General features: G+C 49.7%; 7 protein-coding genes across 7 annotated transcripts; 3 read left to right on the forward strand and 4 right to left on the reverse strand.

Annotated features, from left to right (window-relative positions):
- Nucleotides 1-1,485: 1,485 nt before the first annotated feature.
- Nucleotides 1,486-2,445, reverse strand: HO133_003332 (uncharacterized protein; the record flags this gene model as incomplete). The annotated part of the gene is made up of 2 exons (XM_037294255.1): nucleotides 1,486-2,264; nucleotides 2,319-2,445. 2 exons carry the CDS (start codon nucleotides 2,443-2,445, stop codon nucleotides 1,486-1,488), a joined length of 906 nt encoding a protein of 301 aa, XP_037149636.1.
- Nucleotides 2,446-4,759: 2,314 nt separating this feature from the next.
- HO133_003333 (uncharacterized protein) lies at nucleotides 4,760-9,449 on the forward strand (the record flags this gene model as incomplete). The annotated part of the gene is made up of 6 exons (XM_037294256.1): nucleotides 4,760-5,143; nucleotides 5,192-6,190; nucleotides 6,307-6,991; nucleotides 7,344-8,010; nucleotides 8,609-8,622; nucleotides 8,953-9,449. The coding sequence occupies 6 exons, from the start codon at nucleotides 4,760-4,762 to the stop codon at nucleotides 9,447-9,449; spliced, it is 3,246 nt and encodes a 1,081-aa protein (XP_037149637.1).
- An 823-nt stretch (nucleotides 9,450-10,272) lies between these two features.
- On the reverse strand, nucleotides 10,273-13,348 carry HO133_003334 (uncharacterized protein; the record flags this gene model as incomplete). Its single annotated transcript, XM_037294257.1, has 4 exons — nucleotides 10,273-10,668; nucleotides 10,739-10,908; nucleotides 11,183-11,979; nucleotides 12,048-13,348. The coding sequence occupies 4 exons, from the start codon at nucleotides 13,346-13,348 to the stop codon at nucleotides 10,273-10,275; spliced, it is 2,664 nt and encodes an 887-aa protein (XP_037149638.1).
- Nucleotides 13,349-15,453: 2,105 nt separating this feature from the next.
- HO133_003335 (uncharacterized protein) lies at nucleotides 15,454-17,052 on the reverse strand (the record flags this gene model as incomplete). The annotated part of the gene is made up of 2 exons (XM_037294258.1): nucleotides 15,454-16,878; nucleotides 16,960-17,052. The coding sequence occupies 2 exons, from the start codon at nucleotides 17,050-17,052 to the stop codon at nucleotides 15,454-15,456; spliced, it is 1,518 nt and encodes a 505-aa protein (XP_037149639.1).
- A 1,385-nt stretch (nucleotides 17,053-18,437) lies between these two features.
- Nucleotides 18,438-19,986, forward strand: HO133_003336 (uncharacterized protein; the record flags this gene model as incomplete). Its single annotated transcript, XM_037294259.1, has 4 exons — nucleotides 18,438-18,487; nucleotides 18,549-19,690; nucleotides 19,757-19,904; nucleotides 19,956-19,986. 4 exons carry the CDS (start codon nucleotides 18,438-18,440, stop codon nucleotides 19,984-19,986), a joined length of 1,371 nt encoding a protein of 456 aa, XP_037149640.1.
- A 556-nt stretch (nucleotides 19,987-20,542) lies between these two features.
- HO133_003337 (uncharacterized protein) lies at nucleotides 20,543-21,178 on the reverse strand (the record flags this gene model as incomplete). Its single annotated transcript, XM_037294260.1, has 2 exons — nucleotides 20,543-20,897; nucleotides 21,099-21,178. 2 exons carry the CDS (start codon nucleotides 21,176-21,178, stop codon nucleotides 20,543-20,545), a joined length of 435 nt encoding a protein of 144 aa, XP_037149641.1.
- Nucleotides 21,179-21,390: 212 nt separating this feature from the next.
- Nucleotides 21,391-22,395, forward strand: HO133_003338 (uncharacterized protein; the record flags this gene model as incomplete). The annotated part of the gene is made up of 1 exon (XM_037294261.1): nucleotides 21,391-22,395. One exon carries the CDS (start codon nucleotides 21,391-21,393, stop codon nucleotides 22,393-22,395), a length of 1,005 nt encoding a protein of 334 aa, XP_037149642.1.
- Between the last annotated feature and the right edge of the window lie 377 nt (nucleotides 22,396-22,772).

Raw genomic sequence — 22,772 nt, forward strand, 5'->3', positions numbered from 1 at the left:
GAAAAAGCAATCGACACGCGTACTCGCCCCGGAGTCTGGATTTGGAGCGACCTGGCACTGGGCTGCGCCGTCGGTTTCTTCTTACCACCTTATCAGGGCGCTGCATCTTTACAGAATAATACGAGATGCATAGAAATATTCACAGCTATGAACGACAGTTGCTCGACCAGTGTGCCTGCGAGCAATTTTGGTGGTGTCAATTTGAGAACGCTGCCGGGTCATCCACCATCGATTGTTAATGGGCAGGCGGTCTATGACGGGTACCCGTACAATGATATCACTTTCTATGGGAATGCAGTGAATGTGGGATATCCGAGCTATGCCATAACTTATACGCCAACGACGAATCCGGATGCTTAGGGAGAAGACGGGGGCGTGAGCATGAGTGGAATAGATTTGTGGCGTGACGGATCGGACCTGATAATCTTTGGAGTAAGTGGCTCGCTGTTCGTACACGTCGTGGGGCTGTCGTTGGGCAGGGTCGTAGGTCGCTGGGAGAGCTGTGCCTTTGTAAGCTTTACAGTATCAGAGGAGTTGAGCCTTTGACCAATTTCATTGAGCAGATTCGTAACACCTCAAATATTCAATTTCCTTCCTCCTTTTCCCTTGTCAATGTCCCAGAGACTTTGGTTCTATTCTTAAGGAACAGGCCCGCTTTACCGCTCTTTCAGTCCCAATTGTCATACATATGATCTTCCGAACGACTTCCCTTCTTGCCGAATGCTCGAGGTCATGTTCCTTAGATCTCTGACATGATGCCTCAAGGATCTGTGCGTTCTCCCGATTCTTGCTTTCATGCTTGTAATAAACACAATTGACTCGAGCCTTCAAAAAAACCACCGATTGTCTCCAATGTTGAAGTCCATCACTGTCACATGTATGACCCGAGTCACGAAAAGCATACTGGTCCTGATAAAGATTACACTAAACTTCCCTCATACCGGATTCCCCTCACACTGAGCATGAAGTCGGCGTTCACCATGCGAATTAGAACCCGTTAATTTGATGTACAAAGGATCTCGTTGACAGCCATCTCAAATCCCGTTTCAAAATCAAAGACACCATTTGAACAAAGGATGACCATAAGTTTGCAGCAGATGGCCCTTGAGGTCCACAGGATGGCAGAGTCACTCTCGTCTTCCTCCTACCACACCTTCCGACAATCGCTATTTGACCATGGAAAGTCCTCGAGAGGCTGCTGTAAGAGGTCTTGTATTGTGGCAACTAGACGGTAGATTTTATCCCGAACCTCCCAAGGCAGCTTGAAGAGGGTGCGTCTCTGTTTGATGGTCCGCCATAGTGACGGAATCTGCGTGGGTGAAGGTCGTCGGTAATGATTAAGTGACCGAGGGACTCATTGCTTAAACAGAAGTCGCCAACAGGTTGCTGACGGGGCAACAAAGCGCTCGAGGTGAGGTGAAGATGGGTGTGTCAGAGCCACATGATGTATGTTGCTACAGAGTTATATATGATCTATCATAATTATCAGATTGGGAGTGTGAGTGGCATCATGACCGAGGCTCCACCGTCAACGACCATGTTAGCGCCAGTCATGTAGCTGCTGAAACCGCTGGCTAGAAAGCCAGCTACTCTCGCAACTTCGCTTGGCGACCCCGCACGCTCAAGGCCAATATGCTCCTTCTGTGACTCAGGCGATTGCAGGTTTGCAGGAGGTAATTGAGATTTCATGCCCCGCATGTCGAACCCCTTCAAATCTATACCGACATCAATCTGACCTGGTGATATGCAATTGATGCGAACGCCAGAACCTTTGAGGACGGCCACGCCGGCCTGCACAACTCCCAATGCTGCGTGAGAACTCATCGTGTAGCAAGGGCCCCAGCATCCCCCATACGTCGAGGCTACGGAGCTGACAACGATGATGCTTCCATATTTCTGATCTTTCGGCGCAGCATTGGGGTAGTTGCCCTTGCTCGCCAGCTTTCCCATAGCAGCAGGTGCATATTTCAATGCGAAGAACGGCGCTAGACTGTTCGCCTCGAAGCACTTCTGGAGATCGGAAGGCGTTGTCATGTCAATTGACGGGGGACCCAGCAGGCCGGAACTGCTGACCCAGACATCGAGTCTCCCCCAGGAGTTTAAGATGTCATCGATCAGGGTCAGGGTTGCTTGCTCGTCGGCTGCAATCAAAGGGTACGGTATTATCTTGGTGTTGGGGTGGGTTTCGCTGAGGGTGGAGGCTATGTCGGAGGTGTCTTCGTTGGTAGTTCTGGTACAGGCATAGATGCAAGCTGCCCCATGCGCTGTGGTAGCGTCACGTCAGCTCTTGTCAAAGCTGAGTCCAGCTGCTGTCTTACCAGCGAGCTCGCCAACGATTGCCTGGCCAATTGACTGCGTTGCCCCTGTGACGACGCAGACGAAGCCGTACAATTTGCCATCTGAGCGATAGGGAGAAAAATGGGAGGAGTCATTTAGGTCGGGCATGGTCAATGTTCCGGATGGAGAAGCTGACTGGGTTGGGGCTTTTGGAAGGAGAGGTAGGCGAATGGACATGGACCAGATGGGCTTGATGGGCTTGCCGGGCTTGCCGAAGGTTCGAAAGAAGACATGCCGAGGGCGAATTTAGGGAGAGCCAGCTGGGTCTAAAGCAGTAATGCTCTTTACTCTCTAGAGACTGGATGGCCAATCAATAGAATGGCATTTTAGAAGCTTCATGGTAGTTGTCGACAGCGTCTCCGCGGTTCAACTTTGGCTCCTTGGAGCTGCACTTCCGACTTCCTTACCCCTAATTTCTGGATCATTGAGAAACGAAAAAGTTCCCACAAGCCCCCCCCCCCCCCTCGAAAATTGAAAATTGAAACTTTAGGAATAACTTCATAACGATAGATTATAATTCTTTAAAAAGTTTATGATTGTTAGAAGATGTTATTTAGATGAAGACTCTCAGATTTTAATATACTCTAATTATCCACTATACGATAAAATAGAAATCTATTAAATTCTCGAGATTTATTAAGAAAGTGTTACGTTTCCGTGAACTTGGCATAGCTTAGTCTAGCGTGACTTGGCGTCGTGTAACTACTTTCTTCGTTCCTCTCGTAGCTTTCTAGAGGAATCAATCAATCAATCAGAACCATACAAAGAAACACCTTTCTTCTTCGTGAAACTCCTTTCCCGGAGTACATGCATGCTTCTCATACCTGTAATCTTAATAGAAAGTCTTAAGATTAACGGTTATAGAATAGTCGAGGTAACTTTTCAACGTAGAATAAAGATTCTTAATATATATTAATAAGATTTTTATAATTTGTTATTTAGTATTTAATATTATAAGTAAAAGTAATAGAAATTATAGATTACAAAGAATAGTGGTTGTAAAGCTATTCAAGAAATCGGTATCGGCGGGGCCTGCGATAATCCTTAAGGGCCGAGAGGCCTTGGCGTGCCAAGTCTGTCCTTTCCTCTTCGAATGAATGAGGGAATGTCGATTGGTGCTGCCATTATGCCATCCATTATAATACCAAGTATTATGCAATAATCGAATCAGAGCCATTGCATTTCAGGAGACCGCAAAAAGACCAGGTTCTTTGCTTCATGACTGACCCAATCTTTCCTTCTCTGACACTTTCTTTTCTTGCAGCCACAGCCGTGCTTTTCTGATCTCAGCCTGCGTGCTTGTGGTATCATGAGACATGCTTTGAATCGCACCAAACCGAATCTATGAATGACCGCAATACGCTAAGCGTTTATGAATAGCATGAGTTGCGACAAGAGACCGTCTCTGGGGAACTTCGAGAACTCCTGTCGAAGCACCATCGGACCGAACAGGAAGCTGTAAACAGGAAGACCCGACTTCAGTTGAACAAGATGCGCTACTGTGACATCGGCCATAAGCTAATTCAGTCTTTTTCGACTGAAGCATTTCCTATTTCGTCCCTACGGCCTCCATTGTTGCCTATTGAAGCTAGGTCAATCTTTCTTTGCATCAAGGTGCTCGCTTTAAGCTACGAAGAGGCCGCACCCAGCTCATAAGCTTGCCCTTGGATGCGATGACTGCCCAGCACACCATTTGTTTTCGATCAAGCTCATCCGAGTCTCACGTCTCGGCAGCACTTTTGATTGACAGCTTCACGCCAGATAGACTCACACAGAGGAGACTGAAAGTCAAGGGAGAAACCAACGTCTTAGTCAAGGCACAAGGAAGAGAAATTCGGAGGTTTGTCATGGATCAGTATCGGCACCCGAACAGACCTCAAAGATGCAAAGAAAAAGGATTCGCAGCCATCAGGGCTGCGACTCTCTGAGTGGAGCTGACATTTACGTCACATATAGCTCGCCAACAAGATGCGATACGACCGACTTACCCGACTTAGCCTTCGTCGGGACCTCTTACGGTCCATGGCCTCGTTCTAATGGCATCTACGACAGTGTCTGGACCGATATACAACCTGTAGAGCAAGATGGGTACTACAGTTTAGACTATCGTAGTCCTTACAGCTAATTCCAATCTGCTGAAAGAGCTGATGCGCTGCAAACGAATGAGAAGATCCAATTCCGACCGCAACAGGTCCTGAGGAATGGAGGCTAGATAGAATTATCATTCCAATGGCCCATATCCTCATTTCGCAACCAGAATTTTCAGCTCCCGAGGAATGAAGGCTGTTTTCCGAACGCGATGTTTACATTTCGAATTGGCTTATAAATACCCCACGACGCGTTATTCTCCTGAGCTTTTGTTTTCATTCTGCGTGAGATGAAGATTCCCCCTTTGCCGAAACATTTCAACTCAAGAGGCACCATGGCACTAGCCATTCTAGTCGTTCTTTACACGTATCTTGGTTTGGCTGCTGCGCTTTCAAAGGAGGAATGGCGGTCTCAGTCGATCTACCAGCTTCTTACCGACCGCTATGCTCAAACCAACGGAAGCACGGCGCCTTGCGGTAATCTCGGAGATTATTGCGGTGGCTCATGGCAAGGAATAACCAACAACCTCGACTACATCCAGGACATGGGCTTCACAGCTATCTGGATATCGCCTATCACAGAGCAAATACCAGGCATCACCTATGAAGGGGCGGCTTACCATGGATTCTGGCCACAACAGATCAACCAGGTCAACTCGAATTTCGGGACTGCAGCGGACTTGAAGGACTTGTCCAATGCCCTGCACGAGAGAGGCATGGTATGTTGGTCAATCATTCCAAGAAGGGAAGGCGCTGATGTGGCTTAGTATCTTATGGTTGACATGGTTACGAACGACATGGCTTGGAACGGCAACTACACCACCGTCGACTACTCTATATACGACGTTTTCAATGACTCAAGTTATTACCACACGTACTGTCCCATCACCGATTACCAGAATTCAAGCAACGCGGTGGAATGTTGGTCGGGTGATCAGCATATCTCGCTTCCTGATTTGGCAACGGAAAATAGCGTTGTTCTGAGCAAATGGGAAGCGTGGGTCTCAAATATTACTAAGACCTATGGCATTGACGGCATTCGGCTTGACGCTTGTCTTGAACAAAACCAACAGTTTTTTACGTCCTTCGAAGCGGCCGCCGGAATGTACATTATATGTGAAGTCTACGACTACCCTATACCTAAGGTTTGCGATTACCAGAATTACGTGAGTGGATTGCTCAACTTTCCCGTATGGTATTTGATCACCGATGCCTTCGGTTCCATCAGTGGCAGCATCACCAATCTGTACAACGGAATCACCGAAATGCAAGGAAATTGCACAGATGTTTCCCTTCTGGGAAATTTTGTGGAGAACCACGACGTCGATCGTCTCCCCTACACGGTAGAGGATATTGGACTGGACCAGAACGCCATTGCCTTCGCCATGCTCAACGATGGCATTCCCATCATATATGCGGGAGAAGAGCAGCATTATTCAGGAGGCTCCCCCCCTGCCGACCGAGAGACAACATGGACCTCTGGATACAATACCACCACCATCTACTATCAGCTTATCAAAAAGATCAATGCGCTCCGAGCGTGTCTAATCAATAACGACGCGACATATCTGACAACCGAATCCGTCCCTTTCTTCCTGGACACTCAAGTGCTGGCTGTTAAGAAGGGAAGCACTCCGGCGGCGCAGTTAGTTGGAGTCTACAACAATCGCGGTACTGGCGCCGCATCATATACGATCAACATGGAGAATACCGGCTGGACGGCGGGCGACCTTGTCTACGAGATATATACGGAACAGACTGTCACAGTGGCCACGGATAATACTCTTCCCGTCTATATGTATGGCGGGCAGCCTAGAATGTACTACCTTCAGTCATCGTTCCAATGTCCCTGCGCTGATAGCACCAATGTCTGCTTACCCAGCATCTCGGCGACAACCGCAACACCGACATCAACGTCCATCGTTTTACCAACTACTACCACGCCGTCCACGTCCACATCAACCGTTCTGCCCACTTCGACAATAGCTTCTTCTTCGGTAGAAACTTCAAGCTCCGTCCTGGGATCTTCCAGCTCTTCACCAGTACTTACAAGCTCTACGACAACCGCTATACCCACTTCGACAATAACAACTTCTTCGATAGAGACTTCAAGCTCTATACCGGGGTCTCCCAGCTCTTCAGCGATATCCTCAAGCTCTACGACAACCGCTATACCCACTTCGACAATAACTACTTCATCGATAGAGCCTTCAAGCTCTGTACCGGGATCTTCGAGCTCTTTACCAGTACTTTCGAGCTCTACGACAATCGCTGTACCCACTTCGACAATAGCTACTACTTCGATAGAGCCTTCAAGCTCTGTACCGGGATCTTCAAGCTCTTCAGCAATATCCTCAAGCTCTACGACAAGCTCTACAGAAGTTTCAAGCTCCGTTCCGGGATCTTCCAACTCTTCACCAGTACTTTCAAGCTCTACGACAACCGCTATACCTACTTCGACAATAGCTACTTCTTCGATAGGGACTTCAAGCTATGTACCGGGATCTTCCAGCTCTTCAGCAGTACCCTCAAGCTCTACGACAAGCTCTGCAGAAGCTTTAAGCTCCGTCCCGGGATCTTCTAGCTCTTCAGCAGTACTTCCAAGCTCTACTATTAGCTCTGCAGAAGCTTCGATCTTACCGTTTTCTTCCAGTCAAATTACATCCTCGGTCACCAGCGTTAGCGGCAATTCGTTAACTATTCCAGCGTCCGCAAGCTTGTCTGCAACTGTTTCATCCTCGGCAGCACCCGCTCCTGCAACGGCAGCACCTATATGCCCGTCTGCGGACGGAAGTACTTTCACTTCGAATGGCCAGGATTTTGTTGTAGGTTGCGGCATCGCCAGTGACCAAGCATACTTTACTCGAATTACAGGTACCGACATAGCAGACTGTGTTCATATATGCACTACGTTCACAGGAACACCAGTTTGCGAGGCGGTGACTTACAGCGACGGATTCTGTTATTTGAAATCCGACCCTGGAGCCGTCTACAATGAAGCCGGCTCGGACAGCGCCTTCGTGATCAGCACCTTGAATGGCCCTGAGACTATAGCATCCGGGTACTTATCCGGCAATATCTCACAGTCGAACCCAGCCTGTCCCGATGCCAACGGAAACACCTTCGAGTTCAACGGCTACGTCTACGTCGTGGGCTGCAGTATTGACAACTACGTCGTTGACATTTCCACGGCCCCTGGCGCCGATCTTGCCACCTGTGTGGAGAGCTGTATTTCTTTCTCGGGCACGCAGTCTTGCGCGGCTGTGACCTACAACAACGGAAGCTGCCACTTCAAAGCTTCGGTTGGGACGGTCTTCCCCGCTACTGGTGCGGAGACCGCCTTTATCATAGCGAACAACGCCACCGGCAACCCGGTAGCATTAACCCCCAGCCCACCCAGGCCAAGCCCACCGTCGCCCGGCAACCCATCTCCACCACCTAATCCCCCCGGCCCACCGTCGCCTGGCAACCCATCTCTACCATCTAATCCAAACGTATCCCCGGGCCCACTGTCACCCGGCAACCCATCCCTACCGCCTAATCCCACCGGCACGTATACGGTCTCCTATGGATATGAGATAGTTGTGTATGTGCCCCTCGAGAGCGAGTGCCCGACGGCTGGATCAATATGACAGAAGGGCAGAAAGTTCGTAACGTTGACCTTACATGGCTGAGGACCCATACTCAACGGGTAGCGCGTTTCTACAGTTGCGCTTTGCAAAGAGTCCTTCCGTTCACCACTTTAGATAGAGTTCCTACCTACCTTACCAACTATAATATATGACTGAGCTTTGCCTTTGTTGAATCTACCAGCGCTATCGTCTCTCAACCCCAACGACTCCGAGCAATAGCAGACTTAACACCATAGATCCTACGCGCACATGATAAGAGTAGCATGATCGTTATGAGCACATGACATTGGCTTTCTTGCAAGAGGCTGTCAACGCTCGAGAATGAGCCGAAATGATGACCGGGTAGTGAAGGCTAGGTACTGGGCAAACCGGACCCTCGAAATAAGTATCCTTTCGACATAGCAATCTGAAGGAAATGATTACGCACAAATTGATTCTCAGATATCCCGAACTATGACGACAAAATGACAGGTAAGATGTAGGTCTCTGATGGGGCTTCCATTTACTGCAGCCATGTACAGTCAAGACTGCTTGTTTACAGCCAGAAGCGAGGAGGGAAATGAACGGTAAGTCTTCATTGTTAACGAGAGAAGGTAGTTTTGACTCCGTCCCCACACACTTGACTTCAAAACAAAGCTCGAATTGCAGAAGAGCTTTTCGACAACAGAGTCGCATCTAAGGGGTGACTGTGATCAAAGTAAGCAGGATCGTGAATGAAAGACTTACTTACGCTACCTCGACTAAGACAGTCCTGGGCGAGACAGGAAGTCTGAAAACACACAAGGAATCTCTCTCCACGGTGACTACAGATCTCTACCACTCACACAGCCATGGGGCACCAAATAATGTAAACAGATGATCCTCCCTGGTCGCTCTCTCATTCCCAAAATCATCAGCAACGTTCGATCCCCCGGAATCCAAGCGCAACAGGGTGGATTTGACGCTCAAGCGCATCGAGACTTGGACTTCGCCTGGCGTTATTGACTTGGACAACAGCCAGCGCGTGAAGGCTACTACAACTCACCGCCGGTACTTGAAAGGCCATCATCGGCCCGAGTATTCCACATCGCAGGCCGAGACACGCTCGTCACCATCCTCATTTAGACCTGACGAGGCTGACGAGCAAGACGGTGGCATACTCGAGATCGTGCTTTTCAGCTCTGGATCTTACCTCGTTGAATTCAATGAGAGCGTTGATGTGCCTTTGGACTTGATGGGACAGATCTTTGTGCGCAGCTCGCTATTTCGCTTGGAAGCATTACTGAGTGCAGGCGTGATGGACAGTGGGTACAAAGGGGGTGTAGGAGCCATGCTGCAGGTGCTTAGATCCGCTTGGCTTGATCGTGTATCGCGATACCAGTCTCGCACAGACGGTCTCCCGCCTGATGAGTGAGCCTGTGGTTGGCTACAGCGGAACGTATCAGGGTCAGGCAAGAGTATGAGCGAAGATGTCGTCCGCCGGACCTGACTTGTTGCTTGCCTGGGTAGAGGTTACCTAATGATATTGCATGCATGACTGAGGACCAAGTGGAGATCCGAAAATCTATCGTCCCAGTGGCCTACGCATGTTGGATCGCAAGAATCGCATACACTTCAAGCAAAGTACCATCCGCCGGCAAACATCCCAGTCCCCATCACCCATATACCTCGATCTGCCTCAAGTTGGAGACCACTGGTAGAAAAAGCGGCTTCAGACATTGTCGATCTCTCCAACCAACCTCTCCATGCCATGAAGTACAGCTTTGAGACGCTCGTGTTACAAGTCGTGTATGTACAGAGTTGTCAGATATGATGTGAAGGTACCCAAACTCAGTGCCGCCATCCAACGAAGCTTTTGGCCATGCGTCCAATCTCTGGGTCTAAGTCGTACTTCTTTTCTGTTCCGCGCAGCCATGCCTTAGTCTTGTCTTGTCCAGCACAGACTCCAAGGTACAATGCACTCCGCGCACAACGCTAGGTGAGTCGTGCACCAGATGCTCGAGTGGATTTTTCCAGGCTAGTAGCTGATTGCGTACGAGGCTTTGACAGCCTGTTGCAAGCCAATCATTTGGAGAGTGCCCGGCACGTAGACTTCCCAGCTTTCCCACTTACAGCCCACATTTTGCACCATCCAATTTTTGAAGAGCCCGAATGACGTTGCCTGCGATGCGCCCCCAGAAGCTCATCCGGCAGCCCGGGAATGCGATGCAGTAGCCCTGTGGACTTAGTACCTTTCTTCACGCGAAAGGCTCATTGCTGTCGTCGCCTTCCCAGGGAGCCTGGCCCCATTGCTCAAGACCATGCACATACCCGACGAGAACAATGTCAACTAGTCCCATCTTGCGAAGGTTTGAGGGCAGTAGAGGCTGCAAGCATTCTGAGTCGGAAGGCAGGGTGTAGTGCAAACTGTCGCGCGTTTCCCCTTTCAAAGACAGATAGGCAGCGTAATGTTTCACATAATCCACACCAGGAAAGCACTGTAGCCGAAGCATCGGAGGTCGACTACGGAGGTCGTTGGGCGCTCCAGTTGAAAGATTTGTCTCTCTTCTTCGTAGGTGAGAGGCAAGCTTTCGAAGGGTTTCGTTCATGGATGCCTTTGACGACGATGCGGGCCCACTCTTTGTTCTGAATATCTGGATGGACTTTCATACGCAGGTATTTGATCAAAAAGCTTCCCATGGTGTGAGTCTTGATAGATGCAACCGTGGGCTTGAGTAGGCCGGGACCAGAGCTCGACTGATACAAGGCTCCCATAGAAGGGTGGAAAGCCATCGTGGGCTGGAAGGACGTTGGACTGAAATTGCCTTTAGGAGAACCAGGTGGGACCTTGGAAGGGTTATAAGCCTCCAATCTCTTGCTGGTCACCTCAGTTGCTCGGAACGGAATTAACATGACGAGTAGATAGGTAAGGGTGGTACAAAAATTTCATTAAGTAAGATTGGGAATTTTTCCCTAGCGCCAGCTCCCGACCAATGGATCCAAATTATTCGATGTGGTGGACATCTGGGTAAACGAACCGTGATGAAAGACCATGGGGAGGTAATCGACCTTTGTTCCACGCAAAGGCGCCATCGTCACTCGCTAGAGGGTCGACATAAATCTAGTAAAAAAGAGGTTCGATTCGGTAGTGATACAATTAGCAATTACTGTTGCCAGGCTGCCTCCCCTTCTCCTGCGCCAAATTCTTCTCCCCCTCCTTTCTTAGCTCCTGCTCCAATGCCTGCATCAGCCTTTCTAATACCCATTTAGGCTCGTCATTAGCAGTCATGAGCGGATTCCTCTGACTCAGCCAGCTCCAAGGCTTCAGTCGACCGTCTTTATCGCGACCACTAGCTGGTCCCTCCCCGTTAACTGTCGCTGCCAGTTCAGATTCATGTACCTCCCACGGCCTTCGATGCCTCTCCTCACTCGACTCATCCTCGCCTAACAGCTTCAAAAACCATGTCCATTCAGCGTACGTATATTGACGCGGTGGCGTAGCGCCCGTGTGCTGGACAACATTTTTCATCTCTTTCATGAGCAGATAGTGGCGATTGTGTTTGCCGGCGGCAAGGTCTTTAGCGTTGCTACCCGGGTGCTCATTCATACTTTGACTTATACCCTTCACGGCTTCAGCGTGAGCGGGATCATCGGTTCCAGCACCGTCAGATTTCCCGTTCTCCATAAAACCTGGCGGCTTAGCTGATTGGAACTCGCTGCCCTTGGCCTTGGAAGCCTCATCTTTCATGGCGGATAGAGTACCAGTCTTCTCAGGTAGATGATCGCTAATCCATAGTGTGATTGTGTTGACGCCTTCATTTATGACGCCACCAACACTGCCGATGAGGACCGTCAGAGTAGGTAAAGCAATAAGAGACCATAAGACGAAGACTGGTTTGGCAGAGTTATCTTGCGGGTAGAAGTCGCCATAGCCGATTGTCAGGAAGGACACATAGGTGAAATATCTACTGGAGAGTCAGCTTTCGCCCTTCACAAGCACGATGAACTTAAACAGAGGAAAGAAAAGCCGTACAATGATTCGAAGTAGCTCCAATTCCCGGCACCCTTCTCGGCCTGCCAGAAAGCCACCGCTCCAATGAACCACAGAATAACGAAGGCACCGACGGAGATCCCAAGTGCTAACATCCGGTTGTCATTCGCTGCAGTTTGCTGGACCTCACGCATGACGTCAAACTCCTGCTCCCGTCGCTCCAGTTCAGAGGAGGGATTGTTTTCAATCTTCCGCTCCTTGAAAGGCCGCAGGTGCGTGGTGCCGGTTTTCGGGTTGTACTTTTTCAATGCTTTCTGCCGAGCCTTTTCCATCGTACGAACTGATATCTTCGTTGAGGCGCGATCCAGCGCTAACGTGCTTATAGAAGCCACTATTAGACCGACGAAGAGTATACCTCCTATTGCCATTGGAAGGAAGAGTGACCTTCCCAGATGTGTCTTCGGGCTGAAGTCGCCGTATCCGATGGTGAATAGGGTCACGTCAACCCAATAAACTGCATCAAGATAATCCCAGTCTTCGATGTAAGCATAGACAGCTGCGGCTGAAAGGAGATAGCCAAGGAAGAGAAGGACCTGTATCATCAATGTCTTCTGACTAAAGGTCAGCTTGAAGTCCGAGCTGTACTCGCCAAACCAGACCCCACTAGCGGTAGCGACCAGCAGCGAAGCAACAATGAAGTACAAAGCCGCAGCGAGGATAGCGTAATAATAGGCCTGGGAGAAAGTCCGCGCCTGGCCAGGTGGTAGAGGAAGATGCGAGGGCGCTGCGGCGACCAAGCCTATCAACATGAAGCTAGCAATGTACCAGCCGATGATGGTAGCCGGCTGTGCGATTTTAAAAGGAATGCGGCCGAAATTGTTTGCCAGTAGGAACATGTTGGCGGCGATGGCAATGACGAATGAGACAGCATTGACTGCCAATACCCTGGAGCAATCAGCTTTTGTCCTTTTCCTTATGTGACCTTTCTGGCCCCTCACCAGCTGGGATCCGAGACATATTGGCCCTCGGACTCCGTCGAGGTTGGGTCTTGTATGAGCCTCCAATGCTCTATCAAGGCGCAAAGACTGAAGGCGGATGCCATTGGTCCAAATGTGCCTGCTATGAGAGGAAAAAGGGTTGTCGCGAACCACCATCGCCTGCATTGCGTTTTTAGCAGGCGTTTTCTCCGATTGTCTCGCCATGCGATTGGGCTGGCAATATTTCAGGAAGGTCGCATACGCTGGACTTAGGTGATCTTCTTCTGCTTCCTCTTCATCTTCCTCCCTGTATGCATCTTTTTTCTCTTGTAGGTCGACATCGTCCTCGCCCGCAGTCTTGTCCATCGTGTAATGTCCAATTGAGTGGTTGAGTGGAGGTAGAGAATCGGACTGTAGAGGTTGGACGGATTGCCATTGCCATGTTTACTCATGGATTTCCTTGGCAGAACTGGCATCTGCGACCGGGTGACGCAATCCAGCTGGTGCAGCTCCCTTAAGCTTACTGCCCGTTGCTGGCTTGATATACTTGTCTGACAGGAACCATTCAATCATCAATCATTCAATCCACTGGTGCACCGCGAATCACGGAATCACTCAATCACTCATTTCAAGAGCCCACGTCCTGCGCCGACAAGCTTTGCCAAGCTCGTAGTCGCCAAGACAGCGGAGCTTGAGAGAGAATCCGCCCATTGGTGCATGGCAAGAAAGCTTCAATCCTTTTGACCAAAGCAACATCAACCAGGCATTGACACTGTATATAATCTTTCTTTCTGAGGCACTTTCTGTAATCAAGGACAAGTAAATTCGGTCAGATACCCCAACTTCTCACATTCTTTCGTCTGAACCTTTTCACTTGACGATTAAGTACTTAGCACCTTCCAACCCTCTAAACTTCAGGCAAGCTGCTAGTTTCTGGAAAAATATAGAGCTGTTATCGTATAGATATTATTTTGTGTAGATGTTATTTTAAGACTCATTGACAGCATCGCCACTCTTCCCGTCATTCTAACATCCCTCTACTTCGATCTTGAAGGTGTGAATCTCTCTCGAGGAGGCTCGGTTTCACTACTTCAATTGCTAGTGCAGCCTCAAAATCATGTCCCTCTTATATTTATGTCAAAGTCCTTTTCACCGGAGCTGCAACAAACGGTCGGACCCTCCAGAAAATCTTGAAATCTTTTACCGTTCCTACATATGTTTGACATCCGCAATGACTCCAATGCGCTCTTTTTCCAGCACGGCAACTCCCTACAATGAATTCAGGATATTCAGCTCATGGAATGTGCTTCGCGTTCGGGGACCGGCAAGGTTTCGTCCACAGTCTCTGCCAGCGTATCGAAGCTCCCGTCACTTTCTAACAAAAGTGGGCCTTTAAAGCTACTGAGGAAGTAGAGACAAAGCTTTGTAATCCGCAACATGACGATTCTTACAGGTCTTCAAAGAGCGGCCGCTAAAGCAGGACCTCGTGAATAATTGTCTGCAGGATGTACGTTTCCTGCCAGTTCTGCACGAGAACATATTGAGCTCGACTGGAGCCAGCGTGGCGGGAAATGAGACGAAAGCGAGGTGCAGTACTCGCAGACCACAATGTATCGATGGCAGGGCAGCCACAAGGCTATGAGTCCACGGCATCACTTATCGACTCAAGAAGTACACAATCGATCAATCATCTCGACTATTGATGTGCTTCGATCCATGTACTAATCCTTACTTTTCCAGTCACCGCACAATTCCCGAGCCAAACCCCGTAGTCCTTGCGCAAACCCAGACTCAACCGTCGAGTAAATCATCTCCACGGCAGACCAAGACCCCACCAGCAAAGGCGACGACTCAGACAGCAGCGGGACCCCTGAGAAGTCGATTCCCGGTAACGATAACGAAGCTGGGGATTCTAATGGGGGTGACGACGGCAGGGGAGGGGGGGCAGCAGAAGCCTGGGACTGAAATGGGACCGGGTTCGCGGGATGATCCCCACCCGGGGTCGCAGGAAACGGGGACTGATCCTGTCATTGTCGTTGGCGGTACAGGGCACTCTAATCCATCTAGTGGGGCCATGCAGGAGGAGGACGGAAAGGAGTGCTGTTGAGATGTTGGCCAGGGTTCTAGTCTAGCATTAGCGGAGAATGGGAACAGTTTCAACGAGGATTTAGAGGAGACTTGAAGGGAATTATTCTTTGCAAATGCGGAAGTGAATTTGGTAAATCTTAAGTATATGGTTCGTGGTAGATTGACCAAGCAAAGCCCGCTTGAAATGGTGTGATAGTAATCCAAGTCGTGAGGAAAAAACAGATCAGCGGTTCATCAAGAACATTGGTATCGTGAATGTAGCACCCGATCCAGCCAGCAACCCGCTTCAAGCGCTAAAGAACAGCAAGTACTGGGCTTCCAAGGTCAGCCCCAAAAAATCGATAGATAGCGACCATAGCAACAGATTCTCCTGCTGGAACACTTCAAGATCCCTTCCCGCTTACTCTCTTCCAGAACTTCTTCAGAGTGCCACGCTCTTTTGGAAGCTGATCCCAGATATCCGCTTCTTTCTTCGTTGGCGGTAGATGCTCTAATGCTAGAGGATCATCGCCTGTGGTGTTTGCATACAACGCTTTCTCATCAGCTCGCAAATCCGGCCTCGTGAGCGTCATACGGAGAGTCATCTCCCTGCTTCCAGCAAGCAGCTGTGCGAAAGGTTCGGATGTGTGGTGGCGGACGGTGGATTTGGGGAAGAGTGTATTGCTTGACCCGGAAGAGGTGGCTACTGACGGCGAGAGGAGCGCGGCGTCGTGGTTGAAGACACTGTCCATTGGAGTGTATGGTGCGTCTCTTTCTGGGAGGCTGGTGGTAGATTCAGCGTCATCATCATCGTCGAGAGCGTCGAATAGGGAGGGGATGTCATCGTGGAGGAATGTTTTGCAGGGTGCAGTTTTGTGGGCTCGGGAAAGTGAGGGTCGGCTTAAGGGCCGGTACTCTGTGTCTTCCATAGACGGGAATCCAAATTCGATTGCTTCATCGAAATTTTGAGGAGAGGCCAGGTAGACGCGGAGCTTTAGTCTGGCTTTGGGATCTTGGTAGTATTTCGTGGATGCCTCGATGGCTGAATTGGATGTCTGGGGTCCATGAGCAAGTGCCAAGAATGGGCGAGATTCGGCATGTTGATGCACGGGTTGTGGTAGAGGTGTAGTTGCAAACGGTGTCGCATAAGTGGTTTTCGGAAGTGGCGGGACTGAAGAGGTATTTGCACCGAATGGCAATTGGTTTAGAGATAACGCTCTCCGAAACGAAGGCCGGCGTTTCGAAGGTTTGATGTCAGATTCTGCAGCTTTGGTCATGAACTCGTGGTAATCGTCCAACTGTAGCTTTGCGGACAAGTCCACGTCATTGTCTTCATCGAACCAGATCATTGAGTCGTCCATGTCAATGGCCGAATCGGCAGGTTGCTCGTCGTCGAACGTGCTCAGAGAAGATAGGCTTGAGTATGATGAGGTCCTTAGTGTTGGCACACTTCGATTCCCTTCCCTGCCTTGCCTGTAGAATCTGCAGAATTTCTCATCTGAGGCGTCGAGAACGATGCTGTCCCTATGTCCTGACAACGCAAGGCGCTCCTCCCTAGTGAAATGTTTTCGTTGGACCTTATTGGGCAGTCTGAGGAACCATTGAGCATCTGATGGGATGAATGTATCGCTCGAGGGCGAAGGAGTCTTCCTTCGTAAAATGGGAGGATTCTTGAAGTAGCTTGAATTCCTCCGAGCCAGCGCAGGACGTGATGGCGAGGATTTTGGTTTGGAAGCTTTCAAGGCGCCATGACAACTTTTCACCGAGGCAGCTTTTGTTGCGGACGCGGAGTTCTGCGCAAGCCTCAGTCTCTCGAGAGACGAGAAGTACTGTTGATAGAAGGTCGAATTAGCTATATGGACCTAGGGATATTTATCATGTCCGACAGTGGAGAGGAATGGGCTACGTACTTTTCGCTTGACGGCAGGAGGAAGGTTGGCCCATTCATTATTATTGTTGATTCTATTGCTGCTACTGTTCAAGGAGGTACAAGTACAAGTCATCTCGTGACTAGTGGCAGGTCTTGGCATTTTGTTGGGAATGGATCAACATATAGCGGCTCGAAAGGAATTGACACTCCATTCAATCGCTTCAATCAATTGAATATCTTGAGGAAGGGCCAGAGAGGTATAACAGTTGACTTATCGAGGTATTTAGGGGTGCAGAAGAGGTGCGGAAGAGTATCTGTAATTGTTGACGCCCCACGAGCGCTGTCAGCCTTGATACATAATCTTATGTCACTAGTCGGTAGCGCTGAGGAATCCCTTTGAATCCTTTTCCGAATCAATTACCAGTTCACCACTCCACGAGTGCTTCATCTGCAGGGATACAGCCCGCGTATCGTGGTTCAGCTTTGAGGCTTGGGCAGAAGGCATGGTTCTACTCGTAAATTAGCCAATCTACGTCTGCAGGTCAAGCCTTCGTCGGAGCACCAACAACGTCTGGCTCGTGAACACTGAACAGGCGAGGCCGAAGACCAGAACTCTGCTGTAAATGTAATTCCCCTATTCGTCCTCGAGTCTCGCAGGCCGAGAGCAATTCATTGGCTCACGTCTTGACAGATCACGATTGATCTGCTAGCCTCCTGCATTCGGTGGATTGTGGACATTTGGCGGCACGACGGCGTCAAATGTCTTGAGTCCTTGACGCAAGGCACAAGGCACGTACTTTTTACTCTTCTTACCTGCATTAGTCCCACACTATGCCCCCGTAGCAACTAGCAAGGGCCGTTTGACAGGCCTACCGGCAGGGGCTGAGGCCTAACCCCTAGGCGAGATGATCGCCCATAGGCCCATATCTGAGTGATCTGGAGCCAACGACTGTACTTACCTATGTTCCCCTCAGTGATTAGCACTTGAAAGGAAATTGTCCAAAATCAAAAAATATACTCATCTGCACATTACGCATATCCGCTGTCAAATATCGGACAGCACGGGCTTGCTGCCCCATGCCTGTCTTTCGGAAGGGAATATGAAGCGGGACACTGCTGAGACACATGGCTACCCAGCATGTTCTGCGTGTATGTAGGTAGAAGTATTATGACCTCAAGTCTCAACAAATAGAGTGCCACAGCGATGGCCTGAACAGTTGATTGGGTTCGAATTGGCGTTTAGATCTCGCTTAGTAGTTAGGAATTGATTTGGCTGCCACGCGAGAACATCAACCCTGGTAGTAGCAGTAGTAGTAGTAAGGTGCCCCCCTTCGCCCGAGGGCCCCTGGAACACTACAAATTGATCCCTGGAGCCGAAGGTGAAAGCTTAATAAACCCGCCCCCAAAACCAACGATTGCATACTGCTGTATCCCAGTCCCGCAAACATCATCACCACACAGCGCCAGCGTGTCTTGGTATTCCACAAACAGTAGTATCACGCCTGCATCCCTCCCGAGATGAGTTCCGCCGGCCGCAAATTCTCGGTGAGCAAAGGTCCGAGCGCAAGGTATTATTCTTTCCTTCTCACTTCATGATCCATTATCACACGTTGACCAGCGTACTTGTAGCGAATTGAATTCCAAGATCCATCGCCAATTCCGCAACGCTCATGAGGGACATCGGCCACATGCCGGCCTTGACCCCAGTAGGGCCAGCACTGGCGTAGTATGGTGCACGGAGAGAGCAACCGAGCATGGCTTTCAGGACGACCCTACACAGTGGGCCAACCTGGGGCAAGGTGCACCTGAAGTCGACGATGATATCGAAGGAAGCTTTGAACGCCCTAAGACCATCGAGGTGTCTATGGCTGGCCGAGAGTATGGTCCAACGGCAGGTATCAAGCCACTGAGAGCTGCCATCGCCAATCTGTACAACGCACACCATCGTCAGGGCAAAGACAGCAAGTATACCTGGGAGAATGTTGCTGTTGTCCCTGGCGGCAGAGCTGGTCTCATCCGCATTGCTGCTGTATTGAACAACGCCTACTTGGGCTTCTTCATTCCTGATTACACGGCCTACAATGAGATGCTGGGACTTTTCAGAAATTTTGCGGCTATTCCCTCGCCTCTATCTGAAGCAGATGGCTACCACATCCACCCAGAAAAGATTTCTGATGAGATTGCGCGTGGTACTTCTGTTATCTTGACCTCCAACCCTCGCAACCCTACTGGTCAAGTTGTGAAGAATCCCGAGCTTGCACAGATCCAAGACTTGTGCCGTGATCGAGCAACGTTGATCATGGACGAATTCTACGGCGGCTACAATTACACGAGTAATTGTGACGGTACCACCGTCAGCGCAGCTGAGAACATCGTCGACGTGGACGAGGACGACGTCCTCCTAATCGATGGCTTAACCAAGCGCTTCCGTCTACCGGGCTGGCGCGTTGCCTGGATTGTCGGACCCAAAGAATTCATCAAGGCCATCGGGTCTTGCGGCTCATACCTCGATGGAGGAACCAACGTGCCTTTCCAAGAAGCTGCGATCCCGATGCTCGAGCCCACGAGAGTCCTGAATGAAATGAAAGCACTGCAGACACATTTCCGAAACAAGCGTGACTACGTTCTGGGTAGACTGAACGATCTCGGGTTCAAGATCAGGAACATACCAGACTCGACTTTCTACATCTGGCTTGACTTGAGCGGACTACCAGCGGGGATCAATGATGGGCTTAATTTCTTTCAGAAGTGCTTAGAGCAAAAGGTCATCGGTGAGACTGAACGTGTGCCTTCTCTTCATGAAAGACAATCACTGACTTTGGATTCCTGTTTTTTAGTCGTGCCGGGCATCTTCTTCGATCTGAACCCTGCTAAGAGAAGGGACTTGTTTGACAGCCCTTGCCACCACTTCATCCGCCTTTCCTACGGACCGACGATGGAGACCCTCAAGAAGGGCTTGGACGGAATCGAGAGAATCCTGAAGAAGTAATTCGTTGTCCACCTTTGGAATTTTTAGTAAATGACTGACAGATATAGTTACGAGGCTACTTACGAAAAAGAGACATAGAATCAATCACCATTACGACTCATGCCCTGCAGCCGCGAAGAAGGAACAATAGGAGACTCCACAGCACCCAACATTTTGCGGTGCAGATCTGTGACCCTTAGGTTGCCGTAACTTCATGTTCTTCGTGCCTTTCGTACCCCAAATCTTGCAATTAAATACTGCTGATATTGAAAATATTACTTCAACCTGAGATTGCTCATCTTCAATTTGTTCGAGGTTTATGCGAAGCATGATTCTTCCTTATCCAACGCTCTAAATCGATCAATACGCCAGCCTCCATCTCCCGTCATCCGACAACGGCGCTGGCACTGTCAGTTATGTCGAAGGCGCTTTCTCATTCTCGTTCATCCGGACTCGATGCGGAGCAGACGCGTTCGTCGTCTTCTTCGGTGGAAGCTTCGGCACGGGTTCTTTGTCTCTTAAGTGGAGGGCCCAATTTTCTTTTCTTGGAAGCCCAATGGTCTCAACAGAAAGTCAAGAGGCCCTGTCATCTGCAAACCCTTTTTCACTTGTACTCGCTCGTTGATTTGACGTCCGACTCTTTCCACATCTAGTGTTATGACTTTCGGCTCCATTTTGTTGCTTGAATGTCCCCCTTATCTTTCGATGAGAAATTTAGAGATGGTATAGTCGATGTTCCTATACCAAATCCTGTCCCTTGCGTCGTCTTTCTGCAGCCATCTGTACATGCATTCGTGAAGTACGGGATGTTGACAGGGTCGTACTCTACTAGGATGAGAGTCGCGACGGGAAAGCTAATACCGTCGAGCTCAGTCAGCTTTTTGATGGCGTCAACGAGATGTTGCTGGTCGCCATAGATGCCGAATGCAGCACGCGTCACTTCTCGAACTGTCTTGACGCTGTTTGAGGCGAGTGCGCCAGGAGTACTGGCTTGTTGGAGATCGTGTTTTCTTGACATTGCATGTTAGCGCTTGCTTTTCCATGTGTCCGAGAGAAAATGCCAGCTCAGCGCCCCCATTCCGCCAGAATCAGCAGTTGCGTCTTCTCCAAGAAGGCTATCCATCCTGCCGTCATGCATCATACATGCAGGGACACTTTATAGATGAAAGTATTCCAAGTTTTGGTCTGTGTCGCGACCAAGGATGTCGTACTTATCCGAGAGATCTTTTGAGGTCGATATGATCTTGCCGAAAGATTTCTCGTCGCCTAGACCAACGCGATCCAGAACCATTATGCATACTGAAGCGAGTATCAGAGGTCTATTCTGTTGACCTAGCTGCGGGCCCCAGAACATCGACATCGATTTTGGCTACGCGAAAATGTCTTGGCGGCTCGCGCGTCTCAGAATCGCGTCTTCCATCAACTAGAGTACTTTAGCGAGGCTGGGTGCATATCTACATTGAGCAAGCAATTGACCCATCTATATAGCAACGAAAGGCCAGAATGTCTAAGAAACGGTCGCTCGACAGTTTCTTCACGCCCACTTCTCAAAAGAAGGTCTGTCTAACAGTAGAAGCTGCGCCCTCCGAGGTCAACCCAGTCTACACATCCAGCACCGAAGTCTCCAATCACAAAACCTACCCTTTCCCAATTCCTCGCCTTCCACCAAACATCATCGAGCGATTGAACGAAGTGCCAGCTTCTCAAGGCAACGAAATCAATGACCAGCCCGATCTCGATCTCCTCTACTTCCAACCTTATATCCCGCCCGCGACCGAAAGAGAGCTGTTCGAATTTTTGAGGAATGCGCTCTTCTTCTACAGGGTGCAATACACCATTAAGCGCTATGGTAACGAGACTCGTATAAACACACCTCGTTTCACGACGGTATATGGCGTCGACACCTCTTCCACGTTCACCCCAGATGGCGCCCTCATCGACAGCCAAACATCCAAGCCAGTCCTTCCAGACCGCTACAAGACCTGTACTCCACGTCCCATTCCTCACTGCCTTGATTATCTGCGCCAGCTCACAGAGATCTTCACTGGAGCAACCTACAACTTCTGCCTCGTCAACTACTACGCCAACGGCGCAGACAGCATATCCTACCACAGCGACGATGAGCGTTTTCTCGGTCCCAACCCCTCGATCGCCTCCTTCTCCCTCGGCGCAACCAGAGACTTCTGCATGAAGCATAAGCCTATACCACCCAAAGATGGAGAGCCCCCACCAGAGCAAAATAGCAAGCCGCCGTTGAAGCTACCGTTAGCGAGTGGAGATATGGTGCTCATGAGAGGGAAGACGCAAGCGAATTGGCTGCATAGTATTCCGAAGAGGAAGGGCAAGGGGAGCGAAGGAGGGAGGATCAACATCACTTTTAGGAAGGGAGTGGAGAAGTATTCGACGCAAAATTACTACCAGTATAACGTGGGTGACGGAGGGGTGTGGAAATGGGATGCTAGGAAAGGTGAAATGAAGGAATGGGTGAAGGCGAGTGAAGAGAGCTAAGACGCACGAGGAAAGTTCAGAAAAATCTGGTCAAGAAGTCCGGCATCACGAGGCATTAGAGTAATCGTGTCACCAAAATTTAGATCACACCTAATGGGCTGGGCACTGGCTATATTCCCAGGGAGCCTTGGTCCAGTCCTCGAAATCGTTGTCATCTCATATACTGCTGAAGTACGTCATCGTTGTGTGCTTCTCAGGCCTGCTCATCCTTGAAATGTTGCTGCAGAACGCTGCCATTCGAGGAGCAGCATCGACCTGCTATATCTCGGCATCATAGATGTCGTTCGCTTCCAACGGCTTACTCAACCCAATGAGGCCAGTCCCTCATTTAGGCTGGGAGGAGGCTGGGCGCCTGAGGTGAAAAATTTTAGTAACAA

The sequence above is a fragment of the Letharia lupina genome, assembly GCF_014066315.1.
Source record: "Letharia lupina isolate WasteWater1 chromosome Unknown contig_17, whole genome shotgun sequence".
Taxonomy (NCBI): domain Eukaryota; kingdom Fungi; phylum Ascomycota; class Lecanoromycetes; order Lecanorales; family Parmeliaceae; genus Letharia; species Letharia lupina.